The sequence below is a fragment of the Telopea speciosissima genome, chromosome 6, assembly GCF_018873765.1.
Source record: "Telopea speciosissima isolate NSW1024214 ecotype Mountain lineage chromosome 6, Tspe_v1, whole genome shotgun sequence".
Classification (NCBI taxonomy): domain Eukaryota; kingdom Viridiplantae; phylum Streptophyta; class Magnoliopsida; order Proteales; family Proteaceae; genus Telopea; species Telopea speciosissima.
Window position 1 is genome coordinate 38,779,493 of NC_057921.1, and position 18,788 is coordinate 38,798,280.

General features: G+C 46.2%; 2 protein-coding genes across 2 annotated transcripts; both read right to left on the bottom strand.

Annotated features, from left to right (window-relative positions):
- Positions 1-682: 682 nt before the first annotated feature.
- Positions 683-3,194, bottom strand: LOC122665330 (MDIS1-interacting receptor like kinase 2-like). The gene is made up of 3 exons (XM_043861448.1): positions 2,815-3,194; positions 2,268-2,269; positions 683-1,063 (listed from the first exon to the last, which is right to left on the bottom strand). The coding sequence occupies exons 1-3, from the start codon at positions 3,188-3,190 to the stop codon at positions 698-700; spliced, it is 744 nt and encodes a 247-aa protein (XP_043717383.1). The 5' UTR covers positions 3,191-3,194; the 3' UTR covers positions 683-697.
- LOC122665714 (probable leucine-rich repeat receptor-like protein kinase At1g35710) lies at positions 3,194-5,977 on the bottom strand (the record flags this gene model as incomplete). Its single annotated transcript, XM_043861863.1, has 3 exons — positions 5,686-5,977; positions 4,366-5,547; positions 3,194-4,251 (listed from the first exon to the last, which is right to left on the bottom strand). Coding segments are annotated over exons 1-3 (2,532 nt in total), but the record flags the coding sequence as incomplete, so codon positions are not given.
- Positions 5,978-18,788: the final 12,811 nt, after the last annotated feature.

Below are 18,788 nucleotides of genomic sequence, written 5' to 3' on the forward strand. Positions count from 1 at the left end.
GAAACCAATCCATTTTCTGAATCTTGAATTCTTCATATTCCCTCTGTATGCACAAAATGGTGCATCAGATAACCCTGATATACTAGACAACTACAACATGAGATAAGGAATAGGATAACCAAATAGCATAACATACTCTTATTTTACAACATTATCTTGTACAACCAAAATTTGAGTCTCTATGTGGCTATAAAAAAAAGTGTTAGACTGTTACTCTGTAATTGTCTACGGAGACTAAAAGAGAATCCCTTGGAGTCAATTGTGCTTACAACATGGTTCTGAAACAAAAGGGAAGCCTCTGTAACTTTCTTCAACTTCAACTACCAATTCCAAGTCCCAAAATAAGAAAGGGATCAGGATGACTTAAATTGACATCAAAAAACCTCATTAGTAAGATAAAAATCAAATAATCACCAATGTGAAGTGTACCTATAAAAGTAGAGAAACCATGGTTACAAAATTTTTTCACAAAATAATCACCTCGAAAGAAATAGACACAAGCTCTCTGGTCTACAGTGAGGACTTCAGTCATGCCATCCCTATCAAAACCCCAAAAGGATGATATAGTTTTGGAAATTGGATTAAAGTTAAGCCATGCAAATTAACAAAAGGCTGACCTTTAGAACTATTGCTTAATTTTGAGTACAGTGTCAAATCAATCTCCGTAGTCCCCCTTGTTGGTCGAATGAATCATCGATCACAAGTATTGTACTTCAATGTCATTTAAGTCACCTATAGTAATTGTATAAATATGCTCCACAAATGATGGTCGGAGACCAAGTAGCTCTTTTGATACTTGATGCATAGCTGGGTGGGATTGTGGGTGACTACATAAACATGCAATTGCTATTCTCACAACAGAAACCACATCCTTTGCAACCTTTTGATCTGATGGAAAGGTGAGACGTGGGTCTAACATGTCCCTTAATAGCATCTTTTGGCCAACTGGTGACGTTAGAGATGACATGAGCTCCCCTGGATGCCTTCCCATAATTATTTCCAGTGTCAATACTCCAAAACTATATACATCACATTTATCAGTTAAAACCATGGTGTAGGCAAGCTTTGCAAGTGAAGAAAGAAAGAGGCTTAGTGAAAGTGCATATCGGACAACAAATACGTTTTAAAATAGAAACATAAAACTAAACTATATTTTAAATGATGGATTTGGTAGAACAAAATCTGCACTCCTTAGTATCAAATTTAAGGCTCAAATTCAGTTATTTACTCTTTGTATATGTACCTTTAAGTAGCCTATGAACCCTCTTTGTAATCATACATCTTTTAATGCCTTCATCTTGCCGCTGCAAAATCTCTGTGAGGCTGAACATTACATGGAACAAGGGACCTTGGGATCTACCAATCCACAAAATTTGGATCCCATCCAATAGGACATGTGCCTAAAAAAGGGTGGCCCATGGATGGTAGCTCTACTCTAGGCTTTGGAAGAAACTTGTGCACTATATTACTTCATTACCAGTGAGTATTGTGGCTTTTGATACTAGGACCCTATCTATATACATGTTTTCCATAGGTATAACATTGCTTTTATACTACTCACAACAACATGTAAATTTCATCATGTGTAAAAATACAGTTCCGAATAGGAGTGAGGGACCTTAGTCCACTTGCCCACAGAAGTTATGGCCCCATCTGACATGCCATGTGTTAGAAATAGTGTCTGCCTAAAAAAAATCTCTAGATGGGGCCACCTACAAATTTTGGTCCTTTTAGTTAGTGCTAAAAATTTTGTGGATATGTTGTCTACGTCACCGTCTACTCTTATGGTAACTTTAGCTCATATGTCTTTACCACATCAAATATAAAGCATAGAAAAATGATGTATCAATTTTGACAAGCTTGGTTTAATGGTAGAAAATACAAAATAAACAATAAATGCATATTGGGCCAATATGGTAGATCACCTCATGATAGAGATACCAAGGATTCTACTATCCATCCAACAATCTCGATTTTACCAGATTACTTTAAGATATTTAGTTGATTTATAAAATTCTATAGGGTTGCCCTACACTCCTTAAGCTTTGATCATTCAAAAATGATTTAGACATTCTATCTTGCTTCTAATTCAATAGGAAAGCACAATAGTGCTAGAAATACCTATTTTCTATTTAAACTTTTAAAGAAAAGAATAATTTATTATGAAATATAATAGAGTAGCTTACATAATATAGTAGGGCTTTTTTTTTTTTTTCACTCCAAATGAGTAATTTCATTGTTCTATTTAGCTTTTTCACCCTTCATACTTCTGAAATTCTTTAGTTTGCAATAGGTTTTTCTCCGGTTCTATATGAACTCCAAGAAATTCGAAGGGATATAAGAAATATATGATATCCTTTAGTTTTCTTATTGAATTACTCAATTACATAAAATATTTGTGCTCATCCTTTATATAATGCATCATGTTAGTCAAAAAGAATCTAAAGGGTATTTATTGATAAAAATTTAAGAATTTATAAATATAATAACAATAGGACATGACGACATTCATCCTAATACTCTAAAATAATTGTAATTAAAAGAAACTAATATTCAGTTTTTTTTATCAAAGTATTGATGATTGTATACTAAATATTTCAAAGTTCAAATAATATATTTATCAAACTATTTATAAAAATTGTGCCCTAGATACAAACACTTTATCTTTTTCCTTTTTCAATACTAAGATGCAAATACTTATATGGCAACAATTTAGAAAAAAGTCCTAGGTTTTAAATATTGGAGAGAAAATAAAGAAACCTTAAACGTACAACAATAAAAAGCATAGCATATAGAAGTGACAAATTTAAATACCTGGAGCAATATATCCATGAGTTCCTTTGGGTGATGTCCAATTAGATGAGTCTGGTTTTAACAGTCTTGCAATACCAAAATCAGATACACGAGCCTCAAGTTCCAAGTCCAACAATATAGTTTTGCTTGAAATATCCCGATGAATTATTGGTGAAAAACAATCATGATGCAAGTAAGACAAAGCATTGGCCACACTTTTGATGACATTTACTCTTTTCATCCAATCTAACTCCACAACCTCTGCGTGATTGCTCAAGATATTTGCTAAGCTTCCTTTTTCCATGTACTCGTAAACAAGAAACATGCATCGTGGATGAGAGCAGAACCCATAAAGTCTGACAATGCTCTGATGCCTTATATTTGTTAATCCATGCATCTCATTCCCAAAGCTTTCATCAACTACTACCTCACTGTCGAATGGATGGAACTTCTTCAAGGCTACTACATGGCCTGTAGGTAGGACTGCTTTGTAAACACTCCCATAAGTTCCTGCCCCAATGCAATATTTGGCATCAAAATCCTCTGTTGCTTGAATTATGTCCTCATAAGCAATCTTGCCGTCGAAATTCCAAATTGAAAATATATTGCCATGGTTTCTTCTTGTTGCTTCTACATTTCCTTTTTTCATTTTTTTTTGCAAGAGAAAAAGGACAACAATGATTCCAAATGCAAGGAACACAGTTCCTATCAAAGAAGCAATGATGGATATGAGGACTTTGTGTCCATTTTTACTATATCCCTTATTTGTACGAGATCGATTGCAGGGAAGTAGAGCTTGAAGTTCACCACATAACCCTTTGTTGGCTCTAAATGCTTGTGGTGAAGCAGCATGTCTGAAAACCCTATTGTTAGGAACAACACCCTCCAACTGATTATAGGACAAATCAAGAGATACTAAGCTAATCATATCTTCAAGAGAAAGGGGGATGGAACCTGTGAATATATTGTGAGATAGATTCAAAATTTCCAACATCACTAACTTTGCAAGCTGTGTTGGTATCAGTCCACTGATTGAGTTATGACTAAGGTCCAATTGAGTTTGTAGGAATACTAGATCACCAATTTGAGATGGAATGCTTCCATTCAATGAATTACAGCTCAAATTTAATGACAATGATGTTGAGCAATGGCCAAGTTGTGCGGGGATTGATCCAGTTGGCATGTTTGATGATAGGTCTAGATGCTCCAAATTGATTAATTTGCCGATTTCCACTGGTACATGCCCTGAAATCTGGTTGTCATTTAAATATAAGCTGAGCAAATCGGATAAGCTACTGAGTTCCTTTGGTATTTCTCCAGCAAGTTTGTTGAAAGAAAGGTCAAGTTCTCCAAGTCGAGTTAACGGACCAACCTCAGATGGTATCTTCCCACTAATATTGTTTCCAGAAATCTTTAGCACTGACAAATTCTTACATTCTCCCCAATTTGGTGATAGCTCTTCTTATAGTCTAGTGTGACTCATATCAATGTAATAAAGATGTGGAAGTACACTAAAACTATTGGTTATATTTCCTACAAATAGGTTGTTTTCAAGTCGAACTCTCCTCAGACTTGTGTAATTTCTCAAATCTGGAATAGGACCCATGAGACTATTGTTGTCAATCGTTAATTTTTGAAGTGATCGTCCTTGGCATATTTGTTGTGGTAAGCTTCTAGATAAGAGATTGTTAGACAAGTCGATTACTAGAATGGATGCTTGGCTACCTAAGTCTTGAGGTATGGGACCAGATAAATGATTCCCATACAAGTAGAGCTCCTCTAGTGTGCTTAAATTAGCCAGAGAATGAGGGATTGGACCGCAGAGATTGTTTTGCTTTAGCGCCAAGTCAACAAGATTTTCCATATCTCCAATTTCGGAAGGCGGCGGACCAGATAATTGATTATCATGCACATAGAGGATCTCTAGCTTACTTAAGTTAGCTAGAGAATGAGGGATTTGACCGCTAAGTTTGTTTTGAGAAATCTCCAAGTCAACCAGATTTTTCGTGTCTCCAATTTCTGAAGGCAGCGGACCAGATAATTGATTTTCAAACAAATGGAGAAGCTCTAGTTTACTTAAATTAGTCAGAGAGTGAGGGATTGGACAGCTGAGTTTGTTTTCAGATAGGTCCAACTCAACCAGATTTTCCGTATCTTCAATTTCTGAAGGTAGCGGACCAGATAATTGATTCACATACAAATAGAGTTTTTCTAGTCTACTTAAATTAGCCAGAGAGTGAGGGATTGGACTGCTGAGTTTGTTTCGATATTGCGGCAAGACAACAAGATTTTCCATATCTCCAATATTTGAAGGCAATGGACCAGATAATTGATTTTCAAACAAATAGAGAAGCTCTAGTTTACTTAAATTAGTCAGAGAGTGAGGGATTGGACTGCTGAGTTTATTTTCAGATAGGTCCAACACAACCAGATTTTCCATATCTCCAATTTCTGAAGGCCGCAGACCAGATAATTGATTCACAGACAAATTGAGTTTCTCTAGTCTACTTAAATTAGCCAGAGAGTGAGGGATTGGACCATTGAGCTCATTGTTGTTTAGTGCCCAGTTAACCAGATTGTCTAGATTTCCTATTTCTGATGGTATTGGACCACCGAGTTGATTGGAATACAGGTGTAGAAATAGAAGGTTACTTAAATTACTCAAGGTGGGACGTAGAATGCTGGAAAGATTATTATTGGAGAGATCGAGGTGGGTGAGTTTGGAGAAACTACCAATATGATCGGGTATGGGTCCTGTGAGTTCATTGAGGCTGAGATTAAGATGGAGGAGATTAGGAAAGGAAGAGCAGGTGAAGTTGTCAAGCGTACCTTGCAGCTCTGTTTTGGGAAGGTTAATCTCAACCACGCTTCCAACTTCGTTTCAAATTATACCGAACCACTTGCATGATGATGAAGTGGCATTAGTACTGGTGGAATTGGCAGTTGGTGACGATGTAGTAAGCTTCCAAGAACCGAGAGCAGCAACGGAGTAGTTTTGAAGGCTGGCTTTCCATTTGAGGAGAGGTTCTGCTTCACTTGATGACAACTGAAGAGAGACGACCCCAGTTGTAGTTGCATAAGCAGCAACTGAAGAAGAGAAGAAGAGAAGCGACCAAAGAAACGCTACAAGAGTTGGAAAGAAGAATAACAGGAAGGAAGGAGTGGTGATGGAGTAGTAAGCCATTAGTGTTGGTCGGTTGGTTTGAAGTTTGCACTTTGTAGCTGTGAGTGGTGTGGTGTTACCTTTCATTGCTAATTTATAGAGTAGCTAGACGGGTGGTGATCGAGCCGCAAGAGTTTCGTGGAGATTAACGAAAATGTGGACTGACCAAGCTCAGCTATCAATCGTCATTGGTGGACCGACATATTATACAACCAAATATAATTTATTATCAGACAAATAGAGCACTGATCAAGTTTTAATAGACTAAGTATTGAAAGGGTTTGAGTACAAAGTATTAAATCAGTTTAGTGTCCAAGCTAGATTCCCATCTTAATTTTACTGTTTTAGTTAAGAATTAAGATTATTTAAATAAGTTTATCCAAAAAAAAAAAAGATAATGCAAAATTTTATCTTTAAATACTCTTGTAATGATGACCAAAGTGGGACTAATTACCTATTATGACCAAAGTGGTTTGTGCCGCACTTTAACACAAACCACTTTAGTCATTGTTGGGGTCGGTGATAATATATTTTTTCTTCTTCTTCTTCCAAAGTGGGACTAATTACCTATTATGAATTTATGACCAAAGTGGTTTGTGCCGCACTTTAACACAAACCACTTTGGTCATTGTTGGGGTTGGTGACAATATATTTTTTATTCATCTTCTTCGAAGTCTCCTCCTCCAGTAGTTAGCAAAAGGGATCGATTTACTTGGGTTTGTTTTTCATTTTGATTTAAAATTCTGCATTTCCACCTGATAAGGCATAAAACACCCCACCAATCAGAAGTTGCCACATGGCCGAACCAAGTTCGACTGAAGACCGGGCCGACTCGACTTTCGACGAACCTTACCGCTTGGCCGAGGTCGTCGGACACATCCAAGTCAATCGGACGCTGAGTCGAACTCGTACTGGTCGGACGAGGCCGACCCAGTATGCCGAGCTCCTCGGCCGATCTCTGGCCGCACGGCACGGCAGACCAATACCAACCCAGAGATCCCCCATCGTGGCTGAGCAGCATGCCCGCCGACCCCACGGTTCGAGCCTACTCAGGTCGGTCTTGATGGGAGCACCATAGCGCGGCCAAGCTCACACAAACTAGTGATGACCCTCAGGTCATATGGGCTGGGGCCGAGCTCCTAAGCCGAGCTCTGAGGCCAACCTCCCAGGCCGAGCCCTCCTCCACAGAAGCTACCATAGCGCCCCACTGGGGATCGCGGAGCCATGTCAGCACATCCCGAGAATCACGGGATAAGGATTGAGCCACGATCCCGCCACAATACGAAATCATACTTTATATGGACTCTTACCTTAATAAGAGCCCGACCCCGAGAATAACTCTCCACTCCGCTCTACGCGAGAGAGCCTTCCAAAAGAAGGACTCCTACCATACAAGGACTCTCCCAACCGCCTAATTTCATCCTCACTCTATAAATACCCAGGTATGGAGCACCATTCCTCATCTGACTTTTACTAGCAGTTACGCTGTTGCACTGGTGATCTAACTTTAGCATCGGAGAGTCCTAGGCAAGAGCCACACCGGCTCTTTTGTGCTCATCACTTGGTCTTTGCAGGCTCATCCGTGGGCATACCAAGTATTGGAGATTTCCACGCGCAACAAATTTGGCGTCATCTATGGGAACGACATCACCAAGTCACCGTCGTTTCTACCAACTTCAAGAGCAACAATAATGGTGCACACGAGATCAGGGCAGCATGGCTCGACTTCCCGTGGGGATGAGCAACAGCATGTTGTGCAGGCGAGGCGATCACCACCCCCTAAAGCCCCGCGGTAGAGTGTGAGCCTAGGAAGCCCCCCCCCCAACCCCCCCATTCCCCCCCGCAGGGTGAAATGGCGGTTCTACCCGACACACACGGGTGGTGCAGCCCAACTTGACGGGCTGGCCACCAGCCCCCCCGCCCCCCGAGATTTGGACCCGAAGCCTCGAAATCGACAAGTTATGGACTTGCAGCTGTAGATGCTCCACACCAACGAGATGCTGCGTACTTTCATGAACCAGATGGCCCGGGGCTGGCTGATGGACCAACCACTGGTCTCGTCCCCTCCAGCCCCGGTGCAAGAAGAGAGAAACTTGCAGCAAAATGGTGGCTAGCGTCGGGCCGAGCCTAGCCGGGCCACGTCATCACACCCATCTCGCCAGAAGACTCCTCCTCCCCGCCATAGCAGAGGCGCTCGACGGGATGAACAAGAGCATCACCGAAGCCCGGGGACAGGGCAAGAAATCGAACCCGCAGGCTCAATGGCGAGGAGGTCGGTATTTTTTGGACGGCTCGGAGAAGACGGGCAGCAGAGGGGAGTCCGAGAACAGGGAAATGAGCCCAATGGGAGGCGTGTTGCGAGATAAGGAGAAGGATCTCGTCATAGCCCCCGACGTCGAAGCCCACCTCCCCGAGAAGAACAACAGAGGAGCCCCCGTGGGTCCAATTTCCAGGTGGAAAGAAGAATAAGGAGTGATGGTGCTGACCGAGCCAACCAGAATGGCCGACCACAACGGGACGACCGAGCATACCGACCTCGGGCTGAAGAGCAAAATGGTCGATCTAGGCTGAGCGAGCAAAACAATTTGTACTGGGTGGATGAGCCGAATGGCCAAGCACCTAAAACCGAGCTGGAAAGGCGGATATGAGACTTAGCTGAGCAAGTGGAGGGATTGAAAAAATAGGCGACCCCGGACGCCTATTAGCTAGTCGGGCGACACCCTTATCCTCCTGAGATCATGACCGCGCCACTGCCGATCGGGTTTAAACCTCCTCCCTTCGATCGGTATGACGAGACGACCAATCCGATGAATCATATCAACTACTTTAATGTGATGATGACCATGTACGGGGGAACCGAGATTATTTCTTGTCGGGCTTTCCCTGCATCCCTCAAGGGCATGGCGACCTCATGGTTCTCCTGGTTGCCGCCGAACTCCATAACAAGCTTCGCTCAGCTCTGTCAAGCCTTCTTCACGTGCTTCCAGAGTAGTATGAAACACAAGAAGACAACGGTCAACCTTCTCAACGTGAAGCAAAGGTTTGACGAGTTGATCCGAGCATTCGTCTCCCACTTCAACAAGGAATCCTTAGACATCAAGGATTTGGATGAGGCCACGGCCCATACTGCTATGAGCAACAGGTCGTCGACATAGACCTTATCAAGGACTTGGCCCAGAAGCCGACCAGAAACTTGGCCGAGCTCTTGGAGAGGTGTAATGAATTTGCAAATATGGCCGAGGTTCTCCAGGCCCGAAAGGGAAACGAAGGCCGAGCCGATAAGAAAAGGCTGACAATCGATGATCGCAAGGAGGACAAGTGACCCAAGACGGATCACTAAGCCGAGAGATCGGACCGAGCTCGGAGCCCGGATTACACCCCACTGAATACCTCACGTAAGGAGATTTTGATGTAAATACAAGACGGCAGGTACATCCGTCTGCCCCGACCGATGCAAGCTGGGTCATCTCGGAATCCCAACAAGTATTGTCAATTCCACAAGGACACCGGTCACGACACCGAGGATTGTTATCAGTTGAAAAGAGAAATCGAAGAGTTGATAAAGGCGGGCCACTTGAAACGATATGTCAAGGGAGGCCGTGAAGAGCGTGGGGGTCGGCGACCTGAAGATCGTGATCAAAGAAGAGCTGAACCGAGGCCCAAAAATAGGCGAACCGAGCGAGACGAAGATAAAGCTCGAGCTGAGAAGAAAGAGAATGGGTCTGGGCCGAGCAGTGACAAGGGAGCTCCCATATACACTATCCTCGGAGAGCCCAGATAAGAGACTACTCGAAAGGCCAAGGCAAACGCGCGGTTCATCGGAGTCGTCGAGATACCCACCAAGAAGCTCAAGCCAGCGGCGACGATCTCCTTCATCGAGGCCGACCTCGAGGGTATAAGTTTGGCTCATGACGATGCTTTAGTGGTGCAGGTAGAAATTGCGAAGAGACCCGTCCATCGAGTATTAGTCGATACCAGTGCATCCGTGGACCTTATGTCGCTAGACACGTACCGATAATTTGGCTTCGGCAACGAAGCGCTCAAGCCGGAGGGCACCTCACTTCACGGGTTCTCAGGAGCTGTCGCGACCATCAAGGGCTCAATCGACCTGTTGGTCATGATCGGACAAGCTCCATGCCAGACGACGATCTAAGTCAAATTCATGGTAGTACGGTCGGTAGTGGCTTTCAACGCCATACTCGGCCGCCCATCATTGACCGCTCTCCAAGCCATCTTCTCACCGACGCATTTGAAGATGAAGCTCCCTACCGAGAACGGCATCGACGAAGTCCGAGGTGACCAGAAGAAAGCACGGGAGTGCTATGCTACTTTTGTCAAGCAAAACAAAGGCAATGTCCGAGGAATGGCAATGTGCGTCTAGCACCTCCTCGAGGATCAGCGGGATGAGCTCATCGAAAGGAGAGGATGACCCGTGGAAGACCTGACCCCATTCCCCCTCAGCGAGGAAGACCCAGCAAAGGTGGTCCAGCTCGGATCATTACTGAATGAAGATCAAAGGAATCAGCTCAGAATTTTCTTAAAGGCGAACACCGATGTCTTCACCTGGTCGGTTGCCGACATGTCGAGCATACCAAGGCATATAGCTGAGCACCGACTCCACGTAGATCTAAGCCGAAAGCCAATCCAGTAGAAGAGAAGGAACTATGCCCTTGATCGGCAAACCACGATCAGGGAAGAGGTGGGGAAGCTCCGCCGATCAAGGTTCATCCAAGAAGAAAAATTCTTGACCTGGTTGGCTAACGTCGTCATGGTCCCCAAGCTGAACGGGAAGTGGAGAATGTGTGTCGACTACACCGACCTCAATAAGGCTTATCCAAAAGATGAGTACCCGCTATCTCGGATCGACCTCTTAATCGATGCCACGACAGGCCACGAGATGCTAAGCTTCATGGACGTATATTCCGGCTACAACCAAATCATGATGCATGAGGAGGATGAGCCATACACAGCATTCTGAATTGACCAAGAAAATTTTTGCTACAAGGTCATGCTGTTCGGATTAAAAAATGCCAAAGCGACATACCAGCGGCTCGTGAACTATATATTCCTTGAGCAGATCGGAAGAAACATGGAAGTCTACGTGGACGACATGTTAGTGAAGAGCTTGAACACCACTTGGCGAACCTGGAAGAAGCCTTTGGTGTATTAAGGAAGAACCAAATGAAGCTGAACCCCTCCAAGTGTGCATTCGGCTTGACCTCGGGAAAGTTCCTCGGCTTTATGGTCTCTGTCAGAGGCATCGAAGCCAATCCGATAAAAATCAGGGCCATCCAAGAGATGAGCCCTCCAAGGACGATCCGAGAAGTACAAAGGCTAAACAGGCGAGTGGCAGCGTTGGCACGATTCATGTCGAGGTCGGGCGACAAGTGTCTGCCGTTCTTTAAGGCCCTCAAGAACATCTAGAACCCGAAGGACTTTGTCTGGTCGGACGAATGTCAGCAAGCTTTTGAAGAGCTGAAGAAATACTTGGAGAACCCGCCTCTTCTCAGTCGACCCGAGCCAAAAGAGGAGCTTCAAGTTTACTTAGCCGCTACCCTGATGGCGGTCAGTGCAGTGTTGGTTAGGGAAGAAAGCCAAGCTCAAAAATCCATATACTAGATCAGCCACGTTCTTATCGACGCCAAGACGAGATACTCTAGGTTCGAGAAAGTAGCATTCGCTCTGGTCACGGCCGTAAGAAAGCTAAGGCCATACTTCCAAGCTCATCCGATCGTGGTACTGACCGACCAGCCACTCAAGAAGATATTGCACAAGCCCGACATTTCAGGACGGCTGGTCACCTGGGCGGTCGAGCTAAGTGAGTACGATATAAGCTATCATCCAAGGATGGCGATAAAAGGACAAGCCCTTGCCGACTTCATTGCCGAGTGCACAGGGCTCGACCTCGAAGTCGGGGAAGAGAAGACAGCAGAAGAGGCTAAGGCTACGGCTGACCCGACCTGGACCATGAATATCGATGGCTCGAGCAACTCCAGAGGAAGCGGAGCTGGCCTGATCCTGGTGAGCCCCGAGGGGTTTCGGATTCAGTATGCCCTAAGGTTCAAGTTCCCCGCCTAGAACAATGAGGCCGAGTATGAAGCCCTCCTAGCCGGACTTCGAGTCAGCAAGGCAATGGGCATAAAGCGGTTGAAGGTGCAAGGAGACTCCCAACTCGTGGTCAACTAGGTCAACAGAGACTATGAGGCAAAAGACGAAAGGATGATAGCTTACCTGAGCCGAGCAAGAGATCTGATCTCCGAACTCGAGCACTTTGAGATGACCTAAATACCGAGAAAAGAGAATGCCGCGGCTGACTCCCTGTCAAAGTTGGCCAAGGCCGACCTCCAATATATGAGTCGATCAGTGTACATAGAGATCTTGGAGAAACCATCCTTACAAGAAGAAAGCGTAAAGCACATTGAAGAGGACGGACTGACCTAGTTGGACCCTATTCTCAACTACTTGGAGAATGACCAGCTCCTGGAGAACCGAGACGAAGCAAGGAAGGTCAAGATTCGAGCTGCCAAGTACATCATGATCGATGGAGTACTCTACAAAAGAGCAATCTCGGTACCTCTTCTTCGATGGCTTGGACCGAAGGGAGCCGAGTACGCCTTGGCCGAGGTACATGAGGGAATATGCGGGAGTCACATGGGTGGCCGAGCTCTTGCATACAAGATACTTCGACAAGGATTCTATTGGCCAAGAATGCAAGAAGAGGCCATGAGGTATGTGAAGACATGCGAGAAGTGCCAGCTGTTTGCACCAATTCTGAGCCGATCAGCAATAAAGCTGACCTCAATGTTGAGCTCAATCTCTTTCGCTATGTGGGGAATGGATATTCTCGGAGACTTCACCCCGGCATCGGGAAATAGAAAGTACGTGGTGGTGGCGATCGATTACTTCACTAAGTGGGTCGAGGCCGAGCCCCGGGCAACCATCACCGAGAAGAACATGGAGAAGTTCTTCCAAGATAAGGTCAACTACCAAAAGTGCTCATCACAGATAATGGCACGTAATTCAACAACCCGGCCTTCCGAGAGTTCAGCGAGCACTTCTACATTGACTTCCAACCCGTCTCAGTAGCTCATCCACAAGCAAATGGACAAGTAGAAGTGTCCAACCAAACATTACTCGCCGACATTAAGAGAAGGTTAAATGAGGCCAAAGGAAGATGGGTGGAAGAGCTCCCAAGTGTCCTATAGGCATATAGGATGACGGTAAGAACACCAACCGAGGAGAACCCTTTTCGCCTTGCTTATGGGACCGAAGCCCTCACCCCGGTCGAAATTATGGCATCGTCATATAGAGTGCTCAACTTCGATGAGAAGACCTACGAAGATGGGATGAGAGCCAACCTTGACTTCCTCGACGAAGTTCGAGAAAATGCCCTACTCTGAAACACGACATACTAATAGAAGACAACAAAGTACTATGACTCAAGAGTAAAAGAGCGGCACTTCCGTCAAGGGGACCTCATCCTCAGAAAGCTCAACGCATCCCAGCCAAGGTAGCAAGGAAAGTTAGCACCAAATTGGGAAAGCCCGTACATAGTCTCCAAGTAAATTCGCCTAGGGATGTATCGCTTGTAGACTCCGGGGGGCAAGAAGGTACCGAGACCTTGGAACTCGGAAAATTTGAAGAAATTTTTTCAGTAACTTCCTTAAGTATCCTGCTCGATAAGGTTTATGATAAGGATATTTGTATTCGGCTTTAGCCCCGACGTTTGATTCAATAAAACAAAGTCTTTCTCCACCACTTAACGTATTTGCAAATTCCAAAATCAAAGTCATAAGACCGGTCCTCATAGACCTGGCCGACCTCAAAGACCGACCCTCATATGTCGGCGACCAAGTCATAAGACCGGTCCTCATACACCTGGCCGACCTCAAAGACCGACCCTCATAGGTCAGCAACCAAGTCATAAGACCGGTCCTCATAGACCTGGCTGACCTCAAAGACCGACCCTTATAGGTCGGCAACCAAGTCATAAGACCGGTCCTCATAGATCTGGCCGACCTCAAAGACTAACCCTCATAGGTCGGCAAGCAAGTCATAAGACCAGCCCACAAAGGCTAGTCTACGTCTCCCCTTTGCCGAACTGAACAAAGTCTAAAACTAAGCTAAGGCATTACGCTCAGCCAGGGAGGCTGCTCGGTCGTGCAGTCGCTTATGTGGTAGCCGATCTGATCTGACCGCTGGGAACAGCGAATTAATTAACCAAGGTGAAAGTCATCCTGACCTCAGACATGGCATGGCCGAACCGATGACCTAGTAAAGCACGGCTAAAAAATAGCCAAGTCCTTAAGCTCGACTAACTGAACGGGTCATCAGCTCAGCCACAGCATCAAGGGGAACAACATACACAAGAGAAAGTAGGCTAAAATTGCCGAGCTAAAACACTTGGATAAATTTTGAGAAAAAGAGATTTTTATTCAGTATAAGCCGACTGCTCGGCATGGTTACAAGGTGGGCAGTTCGGCCCATTAAAAAAAAAATAAAATAAAATATTACATCTCAATCTCCTCGGCAGTAGACTTGGAGGCGACCTCGGTAACATCCACGGTGGTATGCTTGGCAAGGAGGTCTTGGGGCTCAGCGTCGAGGGTGAGGGGGTCAGCTTGCGTAGGGTCCTCAATTGGTAGAGCCTGGGTGACCTCGGCTCCCTCCTCATCTCCCAACTCCTCAGCAAAAGTAGTCGCATCATTGTCAAAACGTGAGAAATTGAGATTGGAATAGGCCACCTTGATCTCGGCCAAGAGATCAGCTCGGCCTGCCTTAAAACCCTTGACGTAAGGAGGCTTCCTGATCTCATGGCACACGTTAGCGTACTCCTTCGACTGGAGGTAGTCGCTGATCGCCTCATCCCGAGCCAGGGCCAGGTCCTCCTTGGCCTTCTCCCTCACCTCGTCGAGCTGAGCCTGCAGAGCCTTGACCTTCTCCTTCTACCTGGTCACCTCGGCCCTAGAGCTCTTCACCTCGGCCTCGGTGGTAGTGAGCTTCTCTTGAGTCTCCCGATGCCTCTGAATGGCATCTTGAGCGTCCTGGTAAGCCTTTTTACACTGGACACCCAGGGAGTGGTTCTCGGTCAAGAGCCGCTCAAAATGAAGCATGGTCTCCACTGCCTTGGTGAAGCCCTGCAAGAAAGCATTAGAACAAAAGTCAGGTCGGATTACACCGGTCGGATCTAATCACAAGAGCCAAACAGGAAACTTACCATATTAAAGTCCTGAAATAGGGTTGAGAGGAGCTCAGGGTCGGACAGCGCCTTGAGCTTCTCCCTGTCGGCTGGTCGACGGCCTGCATCCAACCATTCCTTAGCATGCGTGGCCGACGTCAAGGCCGAGTCCCCTGGGAAGAGCCGCCAGGTCGGCCTCACAGGAACGTTGCTGGCCGAGGCCCTCCCCAACACATATCGGGAGATGTTGGGGGGTGAGGCCACGGGCGGAAGGCCACCACTTGTCAAATTGATCGAGAGCTTCTGACGCTTGTTATCTCTCGGCGGGCTCCTCTCGCCTTTCCGGCCCTTCCCTTTCCTTGGAGACCCCACTGGGTCCGTACTCTTCTCGGCCTCAAGGCCGACCACAGCGTCTGACGGGCTCGGCAGCACAGCCTTGCCCTTGGGGGCCTTGGAGGACTCACCCCGGGATTTCTTCTCGGCATTTTTCTTCCTCCAATCCGCAATGGTCTTGGCCCTTAGCCAAGCTGTATCCATTGGGGGAATATGGCTGACTACTGCAAGAAAAACAAAATGTCAAAAACAAACCAAAAAAGAAAAGAAGACCAAGTAAAGGGGTCAGCTCGGGCGATAGAAATGGCTCGGGCTCCTACCAGGGGTCATATGCCACCTGTGAAGGAATCCCTCGTCCAGAAGCTGGAGGACATCGAGGGGCGGACGCTGGGGGATCAAGTTGAGCGAGGTCAGCTCATTCTCGATTAAGGGAAGTACCCTATTGATGTAGTTTTAGTTGATCTCCTTCCACTCGGCTCAGAGAGGGCTGTTTGGAATCGAAGCAAAGAAAAATCGAGGCTTCCGATGCTTATTGAAGCTCGGCGTGCCGACCAAAAACTTGTAGCCGCTCAAGGACACACTCTTCCCAGATCGGCGGTTGAAATAGTACCACCCCTTCTCTGGAGACTTCTTCAAGAAGAAGAGCCGAGAAAAAAGCACCATACTTGCACCTCGGCTCATCTCGCAAAATAGGGCGTAGAAGCCGTACATAGCCAGCCAAGAGTTCAGTACCAGCTGAGCTGGGACAGGTGGAAGTGGTCTAAGATCTGGTCCACCAGGCCAAGGATGGGGAGCCTGACCGCGTACTTGAAGGGTAACTCGTACAAAGCTACCTCGTCGGGTCTGATGTAGCAGGCCATCTCCCCTGGGTTAGGAGCTCGGAGCTGGATGTCCTCGGGGATGGCATAGGTCGTCCTCAGATAGTCAAGGTCGGCATCGGTGATCGTGCTTGGAACGGTGCCGACACTCCCTTCTTCGAGCTTAGGGGGTCAGCGGACGAGCTGATCGAACCAACCCCACTTCTGAAGAATCACCCTCACTTGACTCCTCATCATCGGACGAGGACGATCCAGAGCTACCGACTCGGTCCCCGGTAATTGGTTGGGCCACGAGGTCAGACTCCATTGGCAATGGAGGCTCAGCAACCTCGGCCTGACGAGGCTCCACTACATCGGGCTCGTCCAAAGTCAAGCCCAATAAGTTTACTATGGGAGAACGAGTGGGAAGCTCTCAGCTCGGACTCACGCCCTCTGCCACCCCGATGAGCAGCTCCCCCATGTGACTACTACCAACTAACATATTGGGTGGAGAGGACTTACTGGTTGAAGAAGAGCTGAAGATGAGCTGAACACGAGCGAACCAAAAGCCGAGCTGATCACGAACCAGAAAGCATCGAGCGCTGCAGAGCTAAAAAATCCGAGCTTGCCGAGAAGTCAATAATTTGGAACAGTGAAGAATGTGCAGGGAGGAGTCGCCTACTTATAACTTTGGGGCTGAACTGATCCAACGGCCAAGGAGAGCTCAGCATGATTCAATGGTCCAGATCAAAAGACGATTCAAATTCCCGAGCCTGCCATAATGACCCTGCTGATGTGGCACTGACGCCCAACTGTCAGACCGTACAATGTCAAATCCCCGATAAAATGAGCTCGGCTCGGTCACAAGAATCTTTTTGATGAGCCAACCAGGAAACTTCACTCATCAGTGCTGTGTCGATCCCTGATGAGTGGGGGGGCCTGTGATAAGGCATAAAACATCCCACCAATCAGAAGCTGCCATATGGCCGAACCAAGCTCGATGGAAGACAGGGCCGACTCGACCTTCGACGAACCTTACCGCTTGGCCGAGGTCGTTGGACACATCCAAGTCAACCGGAGGTTGAGCCGAACTCATACGGGTTGGACGAGGCCGACCTAGTATGCCGAGCTCTTCGGCTGATCTCTGGCCGCACGGCACGATAGACCAATACCAACCCAAAGATCCCCCATCGCGGCTGAGCAGCATGCCCGCTGACCCCACGGTCCGAGCCTACTCTGGTCGATCTTGATGGGAGCACCATAGCGCGGCCAAGCTCACATCACTAGTGATGACCCTCAGGTCATACTGGCCGGGGCCGAGCTCCTAAGCCGAGTTCTAAGGCCGACCTCCCAGGCCGAGCCCTCCTCCATAGAAGCTACTATAGCGCCCCACCGGGGATCGCGGGGCCACGTCAGCACATCTCGGGAATCACGGGATAAGGATTGAGCCACGATCCTGGCGCAATACGAAATCATACTTTACATGGACTCTTACCTTAATAAGAGCCCGACCCCGAGAATAACTCTCCACTCCGCTCTACGCGGGAGAGCCTTCCAAAAGAAGAACTCCTACAAATACCTAGGTATGGAGCACCATTCCTCATCTGACTTTTACTAGCAGTTACGCTGTTGCACTGGTGATCTAACTTTAGCATCGAAGAGTCCTAGGCCGGAGCCACACTGGCTCTCTTGTGCTCATCACTTGGTCTTTGCAGGCTCATCCGTGGGCGTACCAAGTATCGGAGATTTCCACACGCAACACCACCTAAGCGTATGCTTCACGGAGGGGATTTTTTTGTTTTGGTATAATAATTTGATCTCCTAAGCGTATGCTTCACGAGGGGAGGAGGACTTTGTTGGTTTGCTATTATAATTTGGTCCACGCTCGTTTTCTAGGCTTAAAAGCTGTCTAGTTTTCTCAAGTCTCCTTACGAAGTCAGCAAAAGGGGTCCACTTGGGTTTGTTTTTCCACAAGACACAATTCACTCTCTCTTTCGTTGCTTGAAAATGTCTGCAAGTCAGCAAAAAGACTCTTATTGCAAGATTGGGCTTGTACTAGTGGTAGTCTATCCTAATTGCAAGATTTCAATTGGTTTCATGTACAAGCTTTGGTGAACCATTGGATCATTTTTTTTTTTTGGGATAAATATATTAGATTAAAAAAAAAGAAAAAAGAAAAAATAAATATACAGAAAAACAGGAAGCCACCTAGAATCTCTTTAAAATATGCTTAAAGAGGAAAATAGGAGGCCCCTAACTAAAACGGGACAGGCCCCGTATAAACCAAGGTGCCAAAAACAATGAAGTTACAACCGATAGTAGATACAAAAATCAGCATCCCCCTTAACCAATTTACAAAGTTCCTCCGAGAAGTCAACCAGTTGGAGAATAGTCTCCACATCAACCGTAGGTAAGGAGGCAATGTAATCTACTGGTTGATTCACCTCCCTCTACATATGCTTATATTCCACCGAAGAAAGAGAGGCACTCAATTGGTAGATTTTGCTCTTCAACCATTATAATG

Coding starts and splice junctions, on each gene's coding strand:
- LOC122665330 (XM_043861448.1), bottom strand. CDS start 3,190: ATGCATGGATTAACAAATATAAGGCATCAGAGCATTGTCAGACTTTAT.